This window comes from Danio rerio, chromosome 16 (assembly GCF_049306965.1).
Source record: "Danio rerio strain Tuebingen ecotype United States chromosome 16, GRCz12tu, whole genome shotgun sequence".
In the NCBI taxonomy this organism is placed as follows: domain Eukaryota; kingdom Metazoa; phylum Chordata; class Actinopteri; order Cypriniformes; family Danionidae; genus Danio; species Danio rerio.
This window is the reverse complement of record NC_133191.1, coordinates 16,357,501-16,383,264: the sequence shown is the minus strand read 5'-3', so window position 1 is coordinate 16,383,264 and position 25,764 is coordinate 16,357,501. Positions and strand designations below refer to the sequence as shown.

At 35.6% G+C, this 25,764-nt stretch overlaps 1 protein-coding gene across 1 annotated transcript; it reads left to right on the top strand.

The window, feature by feature from the left end:
* The first annotated feature begins 995 nt into the window (after positions 1-995).
* nradd (neurotrophin receptor associated death domain) lies at positions 996-25,585 on the top strand. Its single transcript, XM_695893.10, has 6 exons — positions 996-1,379; positions 10,408-10,540; positions 14,459-14,827; positions 21,464-21,692; positions 23,465-23,607; positions 23,967-25,585. Exons 1-6 carry the CDS (start codon positions 1,326-1,328, stop codon positions 24,278-24,280), a joined length of 1,242 nt encoding a protein of 413 aa, XP_700985.3. The 5' UTR covers positions 996-1,325; the 3' UTR covers positions 24,281-25,585.
* Positions 25,586-25,764: the final 179 nt, after the last annotated feature.

Below are 25,764 nucleotides of genomic sequence, written 5' to 3'. Positions count from 1 at the left end.
TGACTTCAAATATCAGTTTTTAATAGACTGGTTTATACCTGCAGGGTGCCTAACAAGGGGGAACTGAAATGGTAGTTTTAAGGTCAATATAAAAATCGTACAAAAACCTACAGCACACTGTTAGCAAAGATAAAGAAAGAACAAGGACATCTTCAGTGAAGAAGTTCTCTTGAGGCTATTCTAGTTAAGTTGCGTCAGAGTTTCAGTCATTAAGACCTAATGACATTAAGAAAGAGAAAAAAGCGAAACGAATCGTGGACGAATTGACTGAACACCGTCTCTTCTTTACTCTTGCCCTTGTTTCTTCTCGGTGATTCTTTGAAGCGCCGTGATCATTGAATGTGAGGGAAGTCTCCATTTGTTGCTCTCTGAAGTCTCTGGACCTCATGCTGAGTTTTACGACGTTCTCTCAAACCCCCTCAGATCTGAAAAGTTTAGCTTGAATCTCTTTTTATCACAGCCTCAGCTGTCTAAAGCTCAGACGTGGGTTTTTTAATCCGTGCCAGCGTTTGCAATTCAGAATTTCAAAAATTTAGGCTATCATTAATGGTCTATTTTTTCACACTGTAAATCAAGACAACACATATTTTTATGTTGCTTTAACCTATTTTAACTCTGATTTAAACATTTTTTTAAGTTATACAAAGTTTAACTTAATTTGTACCGTTTGATTGATGTTGAGATGACTAGAAAAGCTCATTTGATTTCACAAAAAAAAAGTTCTGCAAGTTTTTTACAGTGCAGAAAAAAATAACAATTTATTAACAAAACTAATTCATACAAAATGCAAATAAACAAATAGTCAAACTATTTGTGTAATGTTGATCAATGATTAGGCTTTATAGACATGCAATATATAGCCTAAAAAACGTTTGATCTAACAGTTTTCTCCATCCCGCGCCCCTCTGTCCAATCACCGAGCTGCTGTGCGAGTTTGAGCGCGCGCTCGCGTGTATCGGGGTTTATATGTCCATCCCCTTCAGTAGAAACTATTTAGTCGCCGGCTGGCTGAGACCGCTGCAGTGGTGTCAAGGATCGGCACTAACTGGAAGACTGACAGTGGAGACACAAGAGAGATGATGTACTGATGTTTTAAACTTCACACGAGGATTATCCGCTTTTACTGCTGCAAGCCTTAAAGAAAGAAAGAAGAAAAAGAAAAAAACGTATGTGAGAAAAAGACTGTTAAAATCTATGGAAGAGAGTCCAAAACACACTGATGTTTGGTAGATGTCCTGTGTGTGTTTGAGGTTATGAAGATTAGAGCGTTTTGAGCACAAGAGACTCTTTTGTTACTTTCTAAACACTGAGGAAAAGTGTTGAAGATGAAAGGAGCAACTGAAGCACTTCAACTCTGCTTCTATGTTTTGGCCGTAAAGGTGAGGTTTTCCGCTGTGCAGTATTTTATCAATGCTGTTTAATCTCCTAACAATACGCTGTTGTTGTTGTTTTAACTGTTTTATTTGAGTACTGGTGGCTTTAAAAAGTTTCCACGGTTCATATTTTCCGACGCTACAGGATCTTTCCAGTTAATTATGAGTCTAGGGAATGTTGGACCTTTTTATGTCTTTAACTTGTATTTATTTGATTTACCCTGGGTGTTCGTTTGTTTGTTTGTTTTGTTTGTTAAGTTAGCAATCTCAAAGTTTTGGTTGGCCTATTGTTTAGCCCATTTTCTGCTAACATGTTTAAGAAATAATTCATAAACTGTCAATTATGTGAAAGCAAAAAGGGTTGTTTTTACAACAAACACAATCAGCTATTTGTAACACTAGTGTTTATTGTGCTTATCTAATAGCCTCTTTGTTTACTTTTATTTCAAACATTGCAAATAAAACGTATAGAAAATATAAATAAAAAGATTAATTTAAGTTTGAAACAAATACATTTGGAAATCAAAAGAGATAAAGCTTAACAGAAAGTTTTTTGTCAGCTAGCATAACAGAAATACAGTGAAAGGTGTTACAATTAGGATATAAAAGAAGATTACCCGATTCACATATTTTATTTAATTCATTGTGTAAAAATCTGTTATAAATATACAATAAAACACATCTTATATCAAAACAGAGTGGTGGCTTTTATTACACAAAAAATACATTGAATAATGTTTATGACTAAACAAAAAAACCCGATTCAGCTTTTGTTTTCAAACATCTGTCATATTATGCAGAATGTTTTTCAGTACTTACCTGGATGAAATCTTCCATTCCATTTCACTAGTGTTTAATAAATTCTGGATATTGCCTGGCACAATAACAAAGAAGTCAAAGACAGGAAAGTAACACCCCATGCCTCTCAGGATGCGTGTTTGTGTGTGTGCATGACTTTTTTTTTTACACTTTTCCAGTGTTAAAGCATGCTGCAAGCCGGTATAAAATGTAGACTTTTTACCATCCAAATGGAAAGATGTATCTCATCCTGTTTTCCAAATGATAAATTATACTTCGAGCAAAACGCCCTGCAGTTGTCAAAGCAGAGCCAAATGGCCCTGTGATTTATTCGCGTTAAACCAACCACCGAAATAAAATGCTCTAAATTAAAACAGCTAATCAGAACAGTCTTTGTTTTGACTGTTAGAGACTTCTGCCAAAAAAAAAAAACTCAAGTGTTTTTACCTAGACGATTTTGCACTCTTATTTCAGGTCAGTGCTATTTAATGCAGTAAATGCTACTGGCCTGATCCAGATCCATGTCTCCTGGTGTGTTCAAACAGTCTGTGGGATAGCAGCAGACCAGCCCAGCCCCCCTCCTGCCTCATGTCTTTCGCTTGATAGGCAACCACAGCTTAAGTACGGCTGGGGCCCGGGATATCCGGAGCATTGTAATTATCATCATTTTCTTTTGGTCTGTGGAGAGCGAGGGGGTAGAATTTGCAGCTCAGTAATTTGACTTTCCATTTAGCCACATCACTTTAGTTCTATCGGTGGGGGTTAGAATCGCGGTTTCCTCTTGAACTCACAACCTCAGTTTTATTTATTTATTTATTTATTCATTTTCGTTTTGACAGAGAAGCCCAGTCTGACTGATGTGTTTAGGAATGATCCTGAAGGGCCGAGGTCATGTTTAGGCTGCCGTTTAATGTGTTCTGACTCTTTCTTGAAATCTATCTTCTGCTACTGTTGTCTGCCGAGAGATAAGATAGTGTTCGGCCTGTAGTTTTGGTCTCAGAGGATGTCTGTGGTTGTATGTTGGGCCGGTGGGGGTGAAGGGTCAATCACTGTTGCCTCAAGGGGGTCTTGGCTCCTTTCATGTTCCCATCGTTCTCTTTCCAAACTCACTTATGGGCAGCACACATGTGCTGCTTTATTGCATTGTACAGCATAAGGCAAAACACCCCAGGCCAATAGGTAAAAAATGTTATAGATATATATTTCTGTACTTTCGCAGCTGATTTATTGCAATAAAAAAGCCCAGATATTCATATAGTATGACATAACAAATGCTTTTGTACTACGTTAATTTATTAAGTTAATCAGGTTTTAACAAAACATTTGTACACTGTAAACCAATTATGTGACCAATTAGTCCTGACAGCATATGTTTTTAGGTCATTGTAATTTATTAAACAAAGTTAATCAAGTTCTAACTAAATTTTGTAAGTTACAGAAGCTAAAGTCAGTTTAACATAATATAAGTTCAATGGACTCATAAGGTTAATTTAATTCATCTTAAAATGTGAGACAACCAGGATTTTTACAGTGTAGTTATACAAAGTTTAACTTTAATTTTTAGTCATTTTGACTGATTAATGTTGAGATGGCTAGAAAGTTTATTTGATTCAACTAAAAATACATTCAGTTGAAGTCAGAATTATAAGCCCCCCTGAATCATTAGTGCCCTTTTTTAATATTTTCCCCCAATTTCTCTAACGGAGAGATTTTTTCAACACATTTCCAAACCTAATGGTTTTAATAACTCATTTCTTATAACTAATTTATAATATCTTTGCCATGATGATAGTAAATACTATTTTACTATATATTTTTCAAGACACTGCTATACAGCTTAAAGTGACATTTAAAGGCTTAACTAGGTTCATTAGGTTAACTAGGCAGGATAGGGTAATTAGGCAACTTATTGTACCGATGGTTTGTTCTGTAGACTATTGAAAAAAATCCAGCTTAAAGGGGCTAATAATTTTGTCCTTAAAATGATGTTTAAAAAAATCAAAACTGCTTTTATTCTAGCCGAAAAATAACAAATAAAACTTTCTCCAGAAGAAAAAATATTATCTGACATACTGTGAAAATTTCCTTGCTCTGTTAAACATCATTCTGGAAATATTTTAAAAAGAAGATAAAATTCAAAAGGAGGCTAATAATTCTGACCTCAACTATGTTTTTACTGTGTAAATGGAATAATTGGACAAGTTATGTCATTCTGAATAAAAAAGTCAAGACAATCAGTTTGTTTGGAGTTCAGAAAAGAGCAGCATTATTGTTGAAATTGTAGTTTTGTTCAATCGAAATATTACTTTTAGATAATATAAAGACTTTACTTTAACTGGAGTGCAGATTTCAACATCCACATTATCAGATGCTATTATTTTAACTCATTTTGGTTTTATGTTTGTGTTATTATGCAGAACATATTTAGATGGTAAAATGTGATTTACCTACTGAGAGATTTTGTCTTGCATGGTCTAAAATATAAAAAAATTCTTAAATCATAAAGCATTGTTTATTTTAATTTATTTTTCAGAAATAAAGTTAAATGAAGTAAGTTTTTTTCCTAAAACAAGCAAAATGATCTGCCAGGAGAGTAAGTCAGGTAAACTCAAAGCAAAACGTAGATTATTTTACTCACCCACTGGCAGATTATTTATTTTGATTATTAAAACTCAACTTTGATTTATTATTTCTGTAAAAACAATATTTTTTACTTGTCTACAAAATGCTTCTTAATGTAAGAACATTTAAATATTTGCATAAGAAACAAGACACAAGCATTTTTTGCAGTGTTACTTGTTTATCTAAATCAGGGGTCTTCAGTCCTGTTAGCACAAGGTCAATGCAGAGTTTAGCTCCAACACACTTGCCTGGGAGTTACAAGTGTCTGTAGAGCTTATTAGCTGATTCAGGTGCATTTCATTAGGCTTTGGGGCTGCTTTTAGGTCAGTGGCTCCTGATCTAAATTCCTCATTCACCAGAGCAGATTGCATGGGGATATTTGTCAGCAGAATAACACTGTTTGGCTATTTCATTTTACTCATAAACAAAGATGAACTTAAATTTAGCTGTGAGTATGTATCAGGGTTTGAGGAAGTGTAATCTTTTTCTTTTTATTTATTTTACGTTTATGAAATGTTTTATGAGGCATTTTCTAAAAAATATGCAACATTAGCATATATTTTTTGAATCAGATGGTTGAATAAAAGTTTAAAATGTATTTCATTTTGTTTGCAAATTTAAATAAACTTTTATATAATATACAATTTTAATCACTCAATAAATCAACAAACTGAACATTTAAACCACATTTTGACCTTTTTTAAGATTTAAAATGTATATAAGAGAATCAAATGATATAAATACAATTATTGCTTGCTGCCATAATGTTCTTTTAGTTAAATTAAATGAACTTTTCTTTCATTATCTCAACTGACTCAAAGTGAGTAAAAATTATACATTTATCTTTGTATGACATGAAAAAAATGTTCTGACTAAATTATTAAGTTATCATACTTCTTAAAGTGCTTATAAATAAGATAAAGTGACATAATAACATTTGTTGTCATTACTTTTTGTATTTTTTACAATGTTTGAACAAACCCATCTGCAAATTGGAATAAAACTGTAACGTTTCATGTAAGTTTACATGCCAAAGACAATAAAACATCAATCAATCAATAAAACTTTAACACAAAAGCTGAAGTAAAAATATTCCCTGAATTTTCTGAAGATCCCATCATCCAGCATGCATTAATGTGGGGCTGATTTGACCTACATCATGGGAACCAATAAATGTAGCATCCATTGTCTCTCAAAAGAGGGAACGAGATGTTTGGGCAGATCAAAGATGTTTTTGCGTGAAGTGGCTTCATTCAAATGTGCTTTCTCTCTGTATAATGTGGAGGTATCTGTAGTGTTGAGACCCTCCTCCACATTCCTGCCCTGCCTGAATGTTTATAGCTGATTTATCATTTGTCCACTCTTTATGCTTTCTGTTAAGTTAAATCAGTAGCAAATTACATGGGTTGACATTTGAGGACATTAAGTTCCCTCTCAGCTTACTTTGTGTGGTGAGTCTTAAACACCATAATAGGAAAGTTGCAAAGAAAATTCCCATTAAACTGCTCAGAAACTACTCTTCCACTCTATCTGTGCTTTTAATTTGTTTTAAGGATGTCCCCTGACTTATAACCATATATGGTAACTTTTAAAAAACTAGGTTGTAATCAATGTTAATAAAGTCATAAAAGTTCAAAGGTCTTGTAATAACCCCCAGTAACACTCCAGATTTTTTTTCAAAAGAGTATTTCATATAAAGTGCCCTATAAAGTTCTCTCTCTTTCTCTAAGATTTCTTAACTTTGCTGCACTAAATGTGAATATTTTAAGTTTGTTAATTATGTTTAATGATTTTTTACATAAACAAAAAGTTGGTAACATTATACATATTTTTATAGTCACATTGGTCACAAATACAAACCTTTTCATGACACTAATCATTGGACGGTATTGTATTTTATATAATTATATTGATTTATTGTTAGACTTTTGTTACAAAAACCCTATTAACAGTACAGAACAAATTCTATAATATTTCTTAATGTACATAACCACCTCAAAAATATTGAATATAAAAATAATAATTAAAATAAGTTATAATAATGTATATAAAACAATAATAATGAAAAAATAGAGGGGTGGGTGTTATGGTGGCATAGTGTAGCACGATCGCCTCACAGCAAGCAGGTTGCTGATTCGATCTCCGGCTGAGTCAATTGGCTTTTCTGTGTGGAGTTTGCTGAGCATGCAACCGGTTTCCCCCACAGTCCAAAGACATGCACTATAGGTGAACTAAATAAGCTTGGGAAGGCTAAATTGGCCGTAGTGTATATGTGTAAAAGAGTTTGTATAGTGTCACCCAGTGTTGGGTTGCAGCTGGAAGGGCATCCGCTGCATAGAACATATGCTGGATAAGTTGGTGGTTCATTCTGCTGTGTCAACTCCTGTTTAATAAAGGGACTAAGATGAGAAGAAAATGAATAAAAAAGAATGAATAAATGGAGAGAACTGTACTTTATGAAATGTTATTGATTTATTGTTATAATTTTGTTTAAAAAACTGTGAACAGTATAGAATAAAATACATAATATTTCATAATGTAATATCCCACCCCAAAATGTATTAAATAAAATAATGTATAGTAAATAATAACTCAATTCTTAGATATTATTTTTATTTGTGTATGAAGAGTTTAGATGCAAAATTAATCAGCTATTAATAAAAAATGATCATATTTTAATGTTTAAAGTAAAAACAGCATTGTTTTTTCAACCACAAATTTGATTGTTGATATTTATACACAATGTAATATATAATATAATTATAACAATATAATTACATGTGAGCAATTCCATGCAAATGTCATCCTTGCCAGGAAAAAAAAATAAAATTTTCAGCAAAATACAGAAACCATTTCTGGGTTTTTTGGGCAAGCAAGTATTTTACAGTACTTTAGAAATACTCAAAAATGCATCTGTCAATGTTTTCAAACTATTCGATTTGATTTACCAAAGTCACACAAGTGGCAATTTCACATCTGTCACATCCATAACGAAGAGGTATCAACATCCATAACTTTTTCCTTATAAATGTAAAAATATTAAATAAAATAAAATCAATCATTTTTGTTTTATAGAGAGCCTACTCTTATCCTTTTGATTATTATTGTTTCCTTTGGGTTGTGGAGTTTAATTCACAGAATTTCTACAAAGTATATTGTATTCTGTAAACCTGCAGACTTTCTTGTCACATCAATAAGGCATGCTTATTTTCCTAATTTTAAGTACAAAGCATGTTTACAGATTGATATTTTTCTGGTCCTTTAACTCTGTGGTCAGTTGTTCTGGAAATTATAAACAGTTGCTTCAATATAATGTAAACATATATTTTCTATGTGAATTTATGTTTTGAGGCTTTACTGCAAATGTCTCATCCATAAGTCTGGAATTGCTCATATACAGATAAATAAGTCTTTGGAAAAAATATCTGTAATTTATAATTAAATGTAATGTTTTATATATATATATATATATATATATATATATATATGAAGAGTTCAAATGCAAAAACCTCTAATTTATTTTCTAGAATAATCCCTTTTTTCAGACTCTTGTGTGTAGGTTTTTAATTTAATGGCGATTGATTATTTTCATTGCCTTTAATGTGAAATAACTGAACAAAAACAATAAAGGTTAAGAAAAGTGCTTATTCTAGAAGAAAATTTAAAATGGTGCTTAGAGGTTTTTGCATTTGACTCTTCATATATTAAAAACATTACATTGTATTACAAATTACAGATATTTCTTTTCAAAGACTTATTAATCTGTATATAATATATATATAATTTTATTGTTACTATAATTACCAGCATTCAAATTTGTGGCTAAAAAACAATGCTGTTTTTACTTTAAACACTGAAATTTTATAACTTTTTATCAATAGCTGATTAATTTAACATATTTTTATACTCTGTTCATTGACAGTCCAGTGCAGCTGAAATGTTAAACAAAGCTGCCCCTTTTCCTCCCTAAGTGACTGTTGTTGCCCTGTGGGCAGCTGCGTACAAATGTGTATCAGTGTTTCTCTTAGATTATGAGCGTGCGCTCGTTCAACAGGTTTACACACGTTCGCTTGTCCCAACAGAGATCAGAGAGAAGAGAGAGACATCAGAGAAGCTGCGTGGGTTTTGCTTTCCCTCTTTAGAGGAGCTTTACATGTTAGGCATCTGCTGGCTCTTGTCAGAGCCCCAGGGGGCAGTTGTGAAGCGCCGGGGGTGTGTGAGGGGTAATTTTCCTAAAAATATGCATGGTTAAGATGCCGCAGAACTGACCTCCTATATCACACCTGCGGAGCTGGGGGGACATCAAAGTCTTCTCTTTTACCCAAACACACATCACACACACATCACACCCTCCCCTGAGGTCTCAAGCTGCCTCGATGTCCCATCGCTGATGATGCTTTGTAATGGGCGCTAATACACAAAATGTTGCATTTCCTTCAGAGAGGGGTCTTTACACATCCTGTAGTGACGCTCTGCCTCTCTTGCTTTTTAGTGTTGTTATAGATATGCAAATGGACGTGTTGTTACAATCACTCTCTATTTACACTCAAATTGGAGTGTTAAAGTCATAAGGGCTGCTTAAAAACTTTCTGGCTCTCTCATAGGGAACCCTGTGCAATTTAAGCGCCTAAACTTAATCTCTGTGCAAATGATATTATGAGATGCTGTCCTGGAGTGAGGTTGTTATGTTTATCCTTAACTCACCTTTTTTGAATGGCAAATTAGAAAACTGAAAATCTCACTGATACGACTTGAAATATCTTTCACTCTAAATGCAAGGCTGCTTTACTGGTAACACAATATGTGGGAGCGTGGGGACCATATCATGTGGACCAAAAGTGAGTTTGCCAAGTGTAAACATGCATTTAACTCTTACAAAATGATGTATTTTGAAAATGTGAAAATGCTGATGTTTTACTGTGAGGGTTGGGGTAGGATTAAATATAGGGTTTTGTATAACATCATGTCTGAGAATCCCTACTAGGGTTCAAGAAACAAGTCTCTGTGTGTTTTTTATGACTGAACATAGTGTCCATTTTTTTCATGTCAATTGTTCTAAATGTAAGGTTGTGTTTTTTAATTTCACGTTTTGTTCTTGGATGTAAACTTCAACAGGATGCTTTTTTAACATAATCTAAATAATAACTATTTGTAATCAGTGATGTATAAAAGTTATGATAAAATGTATTTTCATGTCTCTGGAATATGGAATGAATATTACTGTCAGGGCCAAATGATGCTAAATGAAATGGGTTAGTTGATCATGACAACATACAGAGTTTGATCATGTTAATTCATTAATAAGCACAACAAACAATTGGTATATGCATATTTATGAAGGATGTCATGATGACATATGAAATATCTTCTTTTATAAATACTACTGCCTAAACACAGTCAATTTGTCCATGTCGGCATAAACTAAAACATTTTACAATTTTTGACATGCTCGAATTTCACTGCTTTGGTAAAGTAGGTTGATCTTGATTGACTCCTCAGTAGGTCATGTTGAATCTGAGAGGGATCAAAAACTATCAGAAGTCAGTTTGAATGCTAGTTGAGTAACTGAATTATTGTACAAATTGCCCTGATTAATGTAAATTTGTTTTTGCAGATGGCCTTTGGCAAGACGTGCACCAGTGAGCAGTTCACAAAAACAGGTGAATGTTGCAGCATGTGTGCGGCGGGCACTGGTTTAGTCACCAGCTGTGGCCAGGAAGACACTAAGTGTCAGCCATGCCAAGATGGTGAGTGTCTTCAAAACATATAAACTTTACATTTCAGTGAGGAACTGAATGCTATGAATGTTTTTAGTGTAAGATATTTGTCAAACACATGAAGAAAGCAGATGATAATAAATTAAAGAAGTTACGAGACATAATTGGTCTGATGCAACAGCATAGTTTCACATACAAAATGGATAACAGTTTTATGGGAATGCAAGAGATAATTGATGGTAATTTAAACAAGATTGCAGAATCTGTAGAGAGAATTAGCAGAAAGAACTAGGGCTGAGCGATGGCCAAAAAAAAAGTACATTTCTGTATTTTTGGGCTGAGTTGAGATATATGAATGGTGAAAATTCTATTTTTATTAGTTTTATATCTTGACATCCTGATAGGTGTCATCAAATGAAACAAAATTAAAGACAACAAATCAAATATAGTAAATGGAATCATGGATATGCTACACATTATGCATAAAGATCTTGAAAAAAAATTATAATAATGCATTTTGAAGCAGAAGTTAAATTCATCAGACTGCTTGTCCTATTACAGCAGACATTTTATAGTTAGTATGAAGTTTAATGAAAGTTTTATTTAATATTTTTAAAATATTACATTTACTTGTGGTGAATATACCCGTGGAATTTAGGTTACCAGGGTTTATACGGTCATGAAAACCTGGAAAAGTCACAGCATTTTGACATGGCATTTTCCAGGCCTTGAAAAGTTTTGGAAAAACAGAAAAACCCACAAGTTTTGGAAATGTCTTGAAAAACAAATATCCGTATTTTTGAATATAAGTTACAGTGTTTCCTCTAGGATTTTTTCCAGCTTTGGCAGCAGGCCTTTTGCACACATCTACCAACCTGTGGCGTTATTTTAATGACAAATGTTGTGAGCGCAGTATTACAAGTCAAGATCGCATTTATGTAATACAAGCATGTGAATCTTTTTGCTTGCTTGCTGATTTCCTCTGTTTGTCCAAAAAACTTCTTGCATGCCCTAAAATACACACTGCTCAAGTGCAGATTGTCTTGTGTGCTCTCAAATAAACCTTGCTGAAGTGTGATTTAGTGCGTTTATGTAGCGAGTATGTCTCCAGCATTGAGTAGATTTGCTAGGAATATTTATGAATGTCTCCAATAGACCTACAGAGCGGTATTTATGTGTCCTGAAGTAAAGTGAAACGGCGATAAAATCCAGCAAGATAAAGTCATTGTATGCAGAGCTATAGACCTTTATCTATAAAGTACAATTATGGAAACTGTGTTCATTTTAACTAAAAGCTCTGTCGTGTTTGTGCTATTATAATTCACTTACCTATTAATACATTTCGGTGCGATGATAACCTGCTATTTTATAAAAAATGACTGAATGTTTTGAAGAGGAAGGGTTAATGTAGCCGTAGCGGGATAAATTTTGGTGTGGCGCCCCGCCATGGAAGAATGAATGTAGCGGAAACCTTGGGTTAGTTGTCTTGACTTATATTCTGTCCTTGGCCAATCCCATACTCTCAGATTATTAGAGCTGTGTAAGCATTATAAAAAAAAAATTTCAGATATAAATGTAAATTAAAACTAAATAGATTGCTGCTTGTTTTGTGATATGCTGTAATAAATTTGAACATGCATTGTTTTTCTTTTAACACACATATGTAGACATTGCTTGAAACATTAGGTCATGAAAATTTACATGAAAGTCTTGAATAAATCATGGAAAAGTCATGTTAGTTTAGTAGTAAAAATGTGTATGAACCCTGGGTTACACACCATGTTACCTCAAACACATTAAACAGTGCAAGTAACAGTGCAAAAACCTGTACTTCTTAATATGGCAACACTTTAGTTTAAGTACCAACTCTCGCTTTTAACTAGTGGCTTATCACCTTCCTATTATTGGCTGAGATATTAAGGTATTGGCACTTATAAAGCACATATTCTTTATATTCTTATTATTCATTTCTAATCACTACATCCCTACTCAATGTCTATCCCAACTACTACATTAGCAAACAATAAACAACAAATTAGTAGTTTATTGAGCTAAACCTCACAGTTAATGATTTATAAGTGAGAATTGTAACTTAATATGAATTGTAACCATTATTTATCTTAAAGCCTTAAATCAAATTTAGGACAGATTGGATTTAGCACTTTTCCTACAGCTTTTCCAACTCTGTGTCTTACACTATTTTTTATGTGCTTGTATTAAACTACTGCTTTTCTATATAAAGAGTATTGCCTCATTATATATTCACTCTTTATATTAAGGTACAGTTCGTCACCTTAGAATTATAAGGTTCTATCTGACATTTTTGTCAAAATTGAGTTGACATATTCTTATAAATGACAACTTATTTACATTATGGGATGTTTTTTTTTTTTAATAAATTGTTTACATTTTAAGACTTTTTATTTAAAAAGCAAATATTACACACATAATTTTTGCTATATGGAATGCAAAAACTTTGAAGCTCAATATCCCAAAATCATTCAGAACACAGATAGAACCTTATTATTTCAAGGTGACGAGTTCTGGAAATGAACAAACCATAAGACATACTTATTTGCTACTTATTAATAGTTAATAAAATAGTAGTTGAGTTTAGGTGTTAACCCATACTGTAGATTATGCAGTAAATAACTGTAAAATAGCCAGTGTTTTTCTGTAATAAAAGGAAACAGTATTTTACTGTAAAAGGAGCAGGATTTGTATGAAATTTTGTAGTGCAAAGAATAAATTACAATAATTTACTTTATGTACCCATTACTGATAGTTACTGTGATAATAAATGGTAAATTACTGCTCAACCATCTACTCTAATGCTTTATGTTGCTATATATATATATATATATATATATATATATATATATATATATATATATATATATATATATATATATATATATATATATATATATATATATAGCAATATATATATATATATATATATATATATATATATATATATATATATATATATATATATATATATATATATATATATATATACTGTTCAGTTTTGGTATGTGTATGGTCAGTATTGAGGAGGAGAAAATTGATGATAAGCTAAATTTCTCTGCAGCCATCTCTGTGTTTTCTTTGGTTCCTTTTTTGTTTTTAACATTGAGTATCAGGATTCAACCAATGTCAATGTCACAGACCTAATTAAAAGGTAAAGATATCGACGAGATTCATTTAAAGGCAAAAATATTTACACAGAGCAACCAAATTATCACAATCATTTTTACAACTTTGTTTACTTTTCTATAATTAATCTAATTTGCCTAGTTTAGCCTATAGTTAAGCTTTTAAATTGCACTTTAAGCTGAATATTAGTATTTTGCTAAATAACTAGTAAAAATGTGTTATTTAAAAAATATCTTAAACAGCACGTACATACATTTTTGCAGAGACTCAATGAATTTGTTGCCAGTTACTTACTGTAACCAAACTTTTACAGTGAGTAGCTGGCAACAGTGTTGCCAGTATTCTACTGTAAAAAAAAACCTGGTAAGGTCTAACAGTGTAGGTGTTGGTAGTATTAGGTATGCGGAATAAGATCATGCAGAATATTTACTTTTAAGTACAAATACATCTAATATCCTGATAATTTGCAGGTAATAAGCCACTAGTTAATTATGAGAATCAGTTCCTATACTTAAGTGTTATCATAAATAGTTTTTTATTTAATTTTTTTTTTTTTATCAATCTTACAAACTCAATATACAGCCCAGCAGTTATGGCCATTCATAAAGATGTTGAGGATGTCATAATGGTGAACTGAAAGGAAAAAAACAATGAAATTGCTTGAAAATCAGGCCAAAAAACTTGCATCTTGTCATATTTCCAGAAGAATCTTTCGAAAAGAAGATGAGAGAAAGCTTTGCTAATGAATTGCTGTTTTTAATAATGATAATAACTTTAATTCTCTTCTAGGTGTGTCGTTTTCAGACTCTGAGAGTCTTTTATCCTGTACGCTATGTGCCCATTGCCCCATCGGTATTCCTCAGCTGGCACGCTGCACCAAAACACAGGATACCCGGTGCGACTGCGGCGAGCATTTCTTCCTGTGGCGGGATGGGAACAGCACAGGTGGGCTGTGTGCGCCCTGCAGGAAGTGTGGGCCAGGATGGGGAGTGTCCCAGGCCTGTGGACTACTGGGAGACACCAAATGTGAGCTATGTAAACCAGGGACCTACTCTAAGGACACGAGCGACAGGAAGCCCTGCGTGCCCTGCTCACGCTGTCAAGATGAAGAGGTGGAGATCAGACCCTGCCTGCCTGACTCCGACACCGTCTGCATGGGTAAGTGCCAGCTTATGTTATAGTATAGCCCACTGGGTGCTTATGGGAAATCTAATAGGTGAGTGAAAGCGTAGCACACACATAATTAATCATCACATGGTTTATTGTGATTATTAAATCACAAAAGATAAAATTTTGAAAAATCATTAAATTAAATGATATAATATTATAATAAAGACAAAAGAAAACTTATTAAAAGATGTTGATCTTGAAAAGAATATGACATGACTTTTCATTATTTCTATTTTTATTTCTTTTCATTCATTTATTCATTTTCCTTTAGCTTAGTCTCTTTATTTATCAGCGGAATGAACGGCAATTTATTCAGCATATGTTTTACACACAGGATGCCCTTCTGGCTGCAACCCAGCACTGGGAAACACCCATACTCTCTTACATTTATGCACATACACTACGGCCAATTTAGCTTATTTAATTCACCTATCGCACATGTCTTTGGAATGTGGGGGAAACCGGAGCACCCTTAGGAAAACCATGCGAACACAGAAAGAACTTGCAAACTCCACACAGAAATGCCAACTGCCCAGCTGGGGCTCGAACCACCAACCTTCTTGCTGTGAGGCAACACTACTAACCACTGAGCCACATTATGTTTTAATATTTCTACTATTATCAGATAAAGCCGTGAAATATAAGCAGTGATATTATCGATATTTTATTCTCATTTGATTTGTGATTTAGATTTTAAGTAGACATAATCTCACACACATACAACCCCCCTGATAACATAATGACATTGTAATGATATTTGTAAAGTGCTTAGTTTATTTGAAACAAGTGTATTATTGCTGAAAAAAAATTAAAAGTGTTTCTGAAAATTAGGCCTGTCACAATAATCAATATATCGACTTATCGCACAACACATGGACATGGACCTTAATCATTTTTAGTGATGCAATATATATCGCCCATACATAAAAACCAATTCTAGTTACATTTTAGCTGATTTAGCTGATCTCTATTGGAGGTTTCAGTGTCAGTATGGTTGAAAAAACACTATAGTATTTACTATAAATTACTATGATAACTAAATAGTATATTTTCATGTTGGTGTCTGACAGCTAAAAATAGATCTGGTATCTGTTACTTATTACCTTGCACTTTTCTGTTAACATTTATGTTTAATTACTGAGTTTTCACATTCTGGGTCCAATGCCTAATTATTCAATTATTCAAATGACTATAATTAAGTTACTATAATTGACTATAAATGACTATAATTAAATAATCTTAAGAATAAAATATAATGTGTTCTGTGGAAGAATGTACTTGCATCATGATGATATTATCTGGTCATTCTGGCATTATATAACGAGTGGCATAAAAGGGTCTTAAAATGGCAATAATATAGTATATTGCATTATATTTTGATGCAATTTATCATACAACAAAAATAGATATTGTGACAGGCCTGCTGAAAATTATAATTCTACCATCTATTTTTTATGTCTATTTTTTACTCACTAATTGTATTCATCTTTTTCATTATATATGTTCTTTTAACTTCACAAAACCATTAACATAAAGCCTGAATAATTTTTGTTTGATTGGCAGATGTTTTTTAAACTAGATTATTATAAGAAATTTCCTTTTCTGGATCTAGGGCACTTCATCTGTCACTGATTGGACACACCTGCTAGTAAACAGAAACTGTGTGAACGTAACCCGAGATCCATGTGTGACTTGGATCAAGATTGTGCCAAGCTATATATAATAACATTTGCGTTTGCATGAGTGTGTGTGTGTGTGTGTGTGTATGGTTAGATTGTTCACATGTGGCAGACACCTGTGTTCAGTCAGAGAGAAGTGTGTGAAAAAAAACTTCAAATGTCCTTCTCTTTCTTCAATGAGCAATAAGCAACAGCCCAGACATGATCGGATTAAGAAGATAAACACTAGTAGTTTTTCTTTGACCTTTAAACAAATAAATGTTTCATTTTTATACCCTTCTTAAAGTAGCAACTTATTTTTTTCTGCATTATGGACAGGGACGGACTGGCCATAGGGAGCACAGGGCCTGATGGCAATCTGGCCAGCCACCGTGACTCTGGCCTGCTGTCTAACACAACCCCAATTCATAACAAATAAAATAAACAGCACTATATAAAGATAAGCGTCCAAGAATGAAGATAAATTGCTCTCAGACTGTTTTCATAATATTACGAGTACCAAAAGAGCTAAATATGTAAAGAAAAAATATATTTGTAGACAAAACAACTACAACAACAGCTTCAGTCACATAATGTTGAATGGGGTCCTTCGACTAATTAAAGTTTTCAGGGGAATTGACAGGTATAAAATTAGTATAAATGGGCAACACAGTGGCTTAGTGGTTCGCACTGTCACCTCACAGCAAGAAGGTCGCTGGTTCAAGTCCCAGCTGGGTCAGTTTGCATTTCTGTGTGGAGTTTGCATGTTCTCCCTGTGTTTGCATGAGTTTCCTCCAGGTGCTTCAGTTTCCCCACAAGTCCAAATACATGCAGTGTAAGTAAATTGAATAAGGGACTACTCGCACTATGCCATTCGTACCGTGCCTGTAGATTATTAAAGATGCAAACACCTCACTGCACGACAGCTGCGCACTTTCAGCAAACCTCCTCATTCCTGCAGCACGAGGGCTTTATGATTGTTTATGAGCGTCAAAAGTGGCGGATCTATTCGGCAAAATATCTGACTGCGTGTCACCGCATCCCTAAGGACTGTTTGGCGAAATATTTGACTGCAAATCAAACGACTGAAACGATATAACTAGAGAAATCTCCTCTGTGCTGCTGAGTGAGAGCGTTTCTCACTAAACAGCGCAGCAGCGATGACGTAAGCGTGCCGAGGCCCGTTTGTGGTGTGAGTGCGGGCCATCGGGGGAGACAGGAGGGGGGGCAAGCGTGCTTTGGCTGGGTTCGAGGCAACTGTACCTAGTGTGAGTACGGCCTAAATTAAATTGCCCATAGTGTATGAGTGTGTATGGGTGTTTCCCAGAACTGTATTGCAGCTGGAAGGGCAGCTGCTGTGTAAAACTTAGACTGGATAAGCTGGTGGTTCATTCCGCTGTGATTAATAAAGGGACTGAGCCGAAAAGAAAATAAATGAAAATTAGCATATGGCGTCACACCATGGTGGACATTGTTTCAGTGACAAAATGTGTTATGTTCCTAAGACATTTTAACAAAGTTTCTTTGTTATATGGAGAACAAAACTAAACTATTGACTAAAATAGCCACTTGTAACATTAGGCCTGTGGTATTTAATAATGATTTTCTTTTTCTTTTATAATAGTTGTAATTTATTGAACTGTGCTTGAGAAAATCACATCATAACAAAGCCATTTTGAGATTTGGCCTAAACATTAAAAAGGGCAACCTTATTATTTAATATGATTTGTTTCCATTCTTTTGAAAATAAAAGGTCAATCCTAAAACTTTGAAATGCAGTAGTCATGTGCAGATGAAGGTGGATAAACTGTCATTTAAAAAGCTCTGCATTTACAGGGGTTTACATGTTGAAGGGATAGTTCTACCATTCAGTCATTTTCTATTCGGCTTAGTCCCTTTATTAATCTGGGGTCGCCACAGCGAAATGAACCGCAAACTTTCTGGAGGAAACCCACACGAACACAGGGAGAACATGCAAACTCCACATAGAAATGCCAACTGAACCAGGCTTGAACCAGTGACTTATTAATGTGAGGCAATTGTGCTACCCACTGCAACACAGTGACGCCACATAGTTCAACTAAACAAATGGAAATTTATTCACTATTCACTCACCCTTAAGTGCTTCCAAATCTTTTTAAGTTTCTATATTGTGAACACAAAAGACTAAAACCATTTACGTACTATAGTTACATGCTTTCAACATTTTTCAAAATATCTTCTTTAGTTTTTCACAGAAGACATAAACTCATCAAGGTTTGAAAAAAAGGAGGGTGAGAAAACATGACAAGAGTTTTCATTTTTGGGTGAACGATCCCTTTAAGTGGGTTTAGAGGTTAACCAGCTGGTTAGTGGTTTGCATCCCACATCGCCCACTGTTCCCTGCAGGGTGGCGTCACCAGTCAGACCAGTCGACCTGTCGAGGTCAGAGCAGTGTTTGATCCACACAGGCCGCCTCCGAGCGCATGCATCTGTGTGAGGCCTGCGCCATCTATTTCAGGACAGAGGGTGTGGGGCAAGAGTCCTTCTGACCATTCCACACCCCTCAACATTTGGATCTGGTATTTGGCCTGTCGGGCTGCGTCTGTGTCCACTGATGATGTGTTAATCAGCCTCACAGCAGATGTGTGTCAGATGTGGCTTTCATGCCAAGGCTAAAAAGCGCATCTGTGTGTGTATTAGCCATTGAGGTGTTTCAATGCTCTAGGGTGCCCTTGAGATATGTAGCTAAAATCAATGTGAGTCTAATGAGTATAATGAGTAAATGTTCAAATTGTGCTGTTTTGGTGACTGTCTCTTTGGTCTCTGTCTAAATTCAAAAGGAATTGTACTCTTTTGAAAAGAGGGTGGAGCTACAAAAGCCTATGTGTCAGCATAGTGGCAGATTCAAAACAAGATTAATGTTATTTCTGTGAAAAACTGAAAATGTGGCAAGAAGTGTCTTCATAAACTTCAAATTTTATATTAATTTAATGCATTCTAAACATTGCCATTCATCTTTTTTTATCCTGACCACAAATTTTTGAATTAGGACTGCACAATATTGATTTAAAATTTTTTTTTTCAATAGTTTTATTTTTCTGTGATAACTATTGGAATATAAATATAGTTTCAGAGCAGTTTTATAGTTTTTAATAGCTCTAATCCACGGTTTTCTGGGGAGTCTAAAGGCTGATTTATACTTCTGCATCAAGCGCACGTGTATACTCTGGTCTGGAGCAGCCTGCGCGTTGCGAGTGTGGGTGGGACCGAGAGCCATGCGGACCCTTTGGAGCGAGTGTTTACAAGTGTCGAGTCCTGTGAAGGAGCTCCAGATGGAAAGTTTTATTTTGTGTTTACCTTATGATTAATGTTGTTGCACGTCTGCCGGTTCCCACCTCAAAGTGAGAGAGTTTGAGCCACTTGTACATTAAGGTAGCGTTCAGAAAAAAACAAAACACCAGCGAAAAAACTCTGCCAGCTAGCGTTTCGGAAGTATTATAGAGGGGGAGAACTATGAAGTCACCTTGTAGGCTAATCAGCTGCTAGCATAAAACTGGTTCCCTCGTTAAATTCCCCATAGACAGTTTATTACACTTACATGTTTTGTCCAACCGGATAATCCTCACACGAAAATACAACTCTTAGCACTTTTGGATCTTAAATGCAAGCACAAGAACTGAAAAGCGAACATTAGGCTATAAATGGACTACAGTGCCCTCGGGGTGCTCACCTGTGACGTCAGCACCATCCTGCTACAGACAACTTTTCAAGCTTCGTTTACACTATTACAATCCACGCTATTATAAATTAATAAATTCCCAAAAGCACAGACCTACGTGCCTTTTGTGTAGTTTTTACGTGGGAAATACATTTTATTTTTCTGCACAGTTGTTTTAAAAGTTTTAAATCTGTATGTATAAATGTGCCTACATAGTACATATTTAAATAAGTGTATAAGTGCATTTAGCCCGCTTACCGCTTAAGATAGGAATGAGGCTTGAGGGACAAGTCTATATGCCCGCAAGTTCCATTATGGACACAGAACAACATTCAATATTCTTTTTTGTCACAAAGTACAGCAAAAAGCAGCCCAATACAGTCACATCTGCTATACATTTTATAGAGGAGTGTAAATACTGTAGTTATGACAGAATTAAATGTGTTCAGATGAAGAAAAAACAACGAAAAATCAATTGATCACATTAAAATGACACAAATTTATTCACATGTTTGCATTACTGAGAGCAGGAAAGAGGCTGCACTGGTAAGTAGTATTTCCAAGAATCGACAAATGAATCTTGATGATCTTTACAAGTGAAGGGATTATCTACACAATATAAATGTCCAATTAGAAAAATTACAACAACCTATAAAATACTGTTCATGAAAATATTTAAATACAGCCAAATCCAAATGCCCAACGCAAGTGGGTTTCGCTCCAGACCAGTTCAACTCGGATGACATATAATGTCTCTGACTCCGCCTGCAGTCCCATTTAGCAACTTGATATCAGACAACCTTTTTAAAAAAGCGTAACCGATTTAAAAAAAAATAAAAAAATCAAGAGTGTGATGTTACTGATGTGTTTTATGTCTTAGAATAAAATGTGAAATTATCTTGAGTTTGTGTCAGCCACTAACCTTATTTAAGCGATTTAACCCAAATCCCATTCAAATTACCCATTGACTTGGAAAAAGGAACCTGGAACTGCTAAAATGCTAACTCGCTTCCAGGTTTTTGCAATCAAATTGATGTTATAGTTCCTCCACTCTATTGCAGAGCAACATAACATAATTCAACGCAGTGGGCAGAATTAAATGTACGACAATGCGACTACTGCGCATGCACACGTTGCAATATCTATGTTGAAATGATATATTGTGCAGCCTAGTTTGAATGTGTATATAATAGGAAATGATGTGTGTCTGTTTCAATATATAAATGCAGTCCCAAATGACAAGTTTCTCTAAATATTTTATTGTAGTAAAAGACCTCAACATCCTGTCCCGGCCCTCTGGCTCTGATGGTCCTCGTGAAACTCCTCGATTGCAGACACCGAATGAGGAAACAGAAAGTGGGATCAGCCCAGCACCAGGCTCTGGAGCCCCTAGACTCACACCACAGGACCAAGGTGGAAACAACAACATCTTGGTGTATGTGTCTGTTTTGGCTGCTGTGGTGCTTGGCCTGCTGCTCTACGTTGCCTACAAATGGTGAGCTCAGACAGCAAAATAATTATGCTAAATGGTTGTTATTGATTGTAATGGTTTATTCCATGGCCTGCTGAAATTCTTGATTCTGATTGGCTGTAAGTTGTGCAATAAGTTAAGTTTTACAAACTAAAGCTGCGGTCAAACTAGAGTTTGTGTGCGAAATTGTGTGTGTCGTACATCGCTGTGAAAAGGGGCGGGATTAAATAAGATGATTAGAAATAAAAAAATAGAGCGATTGCTCCATGTTTTAAATTTCAGTCCAGAGAGGTCATGTTTTGATCCTCGATTGGTCACATGCAGTCAAGTGATGCGAATTTGCAGGTCAGAGCTCACCAAGCTTGAACTTTGCACCGCAGCAAACTGCGAAACTTAACGCATGGAAGGCTATGGGGGTAAAATTCAAGTGTGACCGCTGCTTAATTTTGAAATTGCAGCTGGTCTCTCATCTACAATCATTAGTTAGCCAATCAGATTAATCCAAACTCACTATCCTAGTAAAAATTACGTATTCCCAAGAAACCCCCCATTCACCACCTTCTCCCCCTTCTTTCATTTACCACGAGAAGCTCTCGAGAACTACCTAATCTTGACTCCCCTTACTTGCTCAATCGACCAGGGGGGAGCCCTGGGCTCAATTATCTCCGAGCTTAGGGTTCTCTCCGGGGACAGCATGCTAAACCCTGCTAAAATTTGTCAAACATATCTAAGTGTGAACTCTTGAAAATGATTTAATGCACAAGTAATTCCGGTCTGTTTTAATCACAGTTCCCCCCTTAATATATATATTACAACTTATATATACACTCCCCGGCAACTTGATTAGGTACACCTGTCCAACTCTTTAACACAAATTTCTTATCAGCCAATCACTTGGCAGCAACTCAATGCATTTAGGCATGTAGACATGGTCAAGATGATCTGCTGCAGTTCAAACTGAGCATCAGAATGGAGAAGAAAGGTGATTTAAGTGACTTTGAACGTGGCATGTTTGGTGGTGCCAGACCCGCTGGTCTAAGTATTTTAGAAACTGCTGATCTACTGGGATTTTCATGCACAACCAATTCGCACAGGCTCACCAAAATTGGACAATAGAAGATTGGGAAAAAACGTTGCCTGGTCTGCTGAGTTTTGACTTCTGCTGCAACATTTGGATGGTAGAGTCAGAAATTGGCGTCAACAACATGAAAGCATCGATCCATCCTGCCTTGGATCAACGGTTCAAGCTGGTGATGATGGTGTAATGGTGTGGGTAATTTTTCTAGGCACATTTTGGGCCCATTAGTATCATGTCAACGTCACAACCTACCTGAGTATTGTTGCTGACCATGTCCATCCTTTTATGACTGCAGCGTACCCATCTTCTGATGGCTACTTCCAGCAAGATAATAAGCCATGTCATAAAGTGTGAATAATCTCAGACTGGTTCCTTGAACATGGCTATGAGTTCACTGTACTCAAATGGCCTGCACAGTCACCAGATCTAACTCCAATAGAACACCTTTAGGAAGTGGTGGAAAGGGAGATTCACATCATGGATGTGCAGCCAACAAATCTGCAGCAACTGCATGATGCTATCATGTCAATATAGCTCAAAATCTCTTGAGGAACATGTCCAGTACCTAAAATGCAAAAAGGAGTCTAACTCAGTACTAGTAAGATGTACCTAATAAAATGGCCTGTAAATGTATATACACAATGTCTGAGTAGGAAAGTATAACTGTTGTGCTTTTACTTGATGATAAATGTGTGAACTGCTGTGTGTGTGTGTCCAGCTGGAAATCATGTCAGCAGAAGCAGGCTCTGGTGAAGGCCCGGGTCGGAGAGCTGAATAATGCAGGGGAAGGAGAGAAACTGCACAGCGACAGTGGTGTTTTCCTGGACTCTCACAGCCTTCAGGAAAGCCAGCCTAGCAAAGGTATTGTTAATTAGTTAATAATATTCTTAAAATTAATATGAAAACAAAAAAATATATTTACACACATTTACATAAGAAAATAAACAGATTTAATGATCAGTGTTTCCCAACCCTGTTCCTGGAGGCACACCAACAGTACATATTTTGGATGTCTCCTTTATCTAAACCATTCATTTCAGGTTTTGAAGTACCTTCTAGTGTTCTGATGATTTGATTCAGGTGTGTTTGAATAGGAAGAGGTTAAAATGTGTACTGTTGGTGTGCCTTCAGGAACAGGTTGGTCTAAAGAATATGTGGAAGTCTGCACTGGCAGATTTGGTGTGGGCAGTAATGATTAGTCCTCCTGGTTGTCTGTGCAGGCAGTAAACGGGACAGCAAACAGGATACACGGCTCTACATAAACCTGCCTCCGCACAGACAGGAGGAGGTAGAGGGACTTCTGGCTGAGGGGGGCAATCGAAGCTGGAAACAGCTAGCCGCTACACTAGGCTACGAACAGGAGCGCGTGGACGTCTTTGGACGGGGCCAGGACCCCATCCACACCCTCATGACCGATTGGTCCCAGCAGGAAGGCTCCACATTGGGTTTGTTGTGTTCAGCTCTGACTCGCATCGAGCGACCAGACATCATCACTGCTCTGACCGCCCCAACGCAAGGAGTATCAGTGGTCTGAAGACCAGAACATCTCCCTTACGCCTTTGTAAAGTGATCGAGACACTAAAATGAGCATCAAATCGCTCATTCTCAAAGGCCAATGCACTAAGACTTTGAAGAAGAGCGGGATTGGAAATGGTTTACTCCACATAACGTTTCACTTAGCGATTCTGCTTTCAACAGCCTGAGATGTTTCCACCAGCTCTGAACAGTCTCTGCTCACGACAGATGTTTCCTTCAGTGTTCATGCTTCATAATATCCTCTTTGTAGTGTCAAAACAAGCTGTTTTCTCCAGGACACACATTCATGCTGAAGAGTTTTCTTCTCTGTTCTTTGGGGTGGTTGTGGTTTTCAGCTGCGGTCCGTTTAAAGGAGCGAGGACATTTCATGAATGACAGTCAGCCATTCTTGCGGAACCACATTGTAGCGCCAGAGAAAAGCATCGTGATCTTGTGTTTATATGTCAGGGCTTTAATAATAGTCGACACCAAGGCTGGAGGAATTGTACAGTTTTTTTTGGTCAAAGGCAACGTTAAGCTGTGAGGCGTTTTGATGATTTCCAGAGGAAAACCACTAACTGTTCTGCATGAGGGAGTTGATACATGTTCAAGTTGCTTTAGCAAATGATCCTGTTTGACGAAGACAAAAGATCTGTTTCATTCACACAAGTGCTTAATTTGCACTTTAACGACAATGCAACCGATGGGATGTTTGTGGGAGAGAAAAAAACAAAACTCTGGTGCCTTTACTTCCAACACTCAGGATTGTGTTGCCTTTTACAGTTGAAAACAAGATTAAGAGCCCTCCTTTGAATTTTTTTTTCTTTTTGAAAATTTTCCAAAGTACTGTTTAACAGAAACAAGATTTATTTCAACACTTTAAACCGTTTAATAATTAATTAATTTTTTTCATCTTCGCTATGATGACAGTAAATAATGTATTACCACTTTCTCTGCAAGATACTAGTATTTAGCTTTAAGTGCAATTGGGAGGCAGTTTAATTAAGTTAACTGCGTTAGTTAAGCAAGTCATTGGACAAAAGTGGTTTGTTCTAAACAAAAACATTGTTAAGGCGACTAACATAGGTGGAGGGTGAACAAACTCCAGGATAAGGCTAAGATAAGCGCTGCCCTTTAATGCATTTATTTAAAAAGATTTGCGACCGACCAGGAAGAGGTTTCAACAAAAGCACCACCTATTCAACACACACATTAAATTATTTTATTAAACTAACCCACAATACAATAATCTATATAATAATTGTATATGTTATATTCATTCATTAATTTTCTTTTCGGCCTATTCCCTTTATTAATTAGGGGTTACATTATATTATATTATATTATATTATATTATATTATATTATATTATATTATATTATATTATATTATATTATATTATATTATAGGGAGAAGCAGTGGCACAGAAGGTAGTGCTGTCGCCTCACAGCAAGAAGGTCGCTCGTTCGAGCCTCGGGTGGGTCAATTTGCGTTTCTGTGTGG

What these genes read in the sequence shown, in the direction of transcription:
- nradd (XM_695893.10), top strand. Translation starts at nt 1,326, where the DNA reads ATGAAAGGAGCAACTGAAGCACTTCAACTCTGCTTCTATGTTTTGGCC. An exon ending in TCTATGTTTTGGCCGTAAAG is followed by an intron (nt 1,380 to 10,407) that starts GTGAGGTTTTCC and finishes TTGTTTTTGCAG; the next exon opens with ATGGCCTTTGGCAAGACGTG. An exon ending in GGAAAGCCAGCCTAGCAAAG is followed by an intron (nt 23,608 to 23,966) that starts GTATTGTTAATT and finishes TTGTCTGTGCAG; the next exon opens with GCAGTAAACGGGACAGCAAA.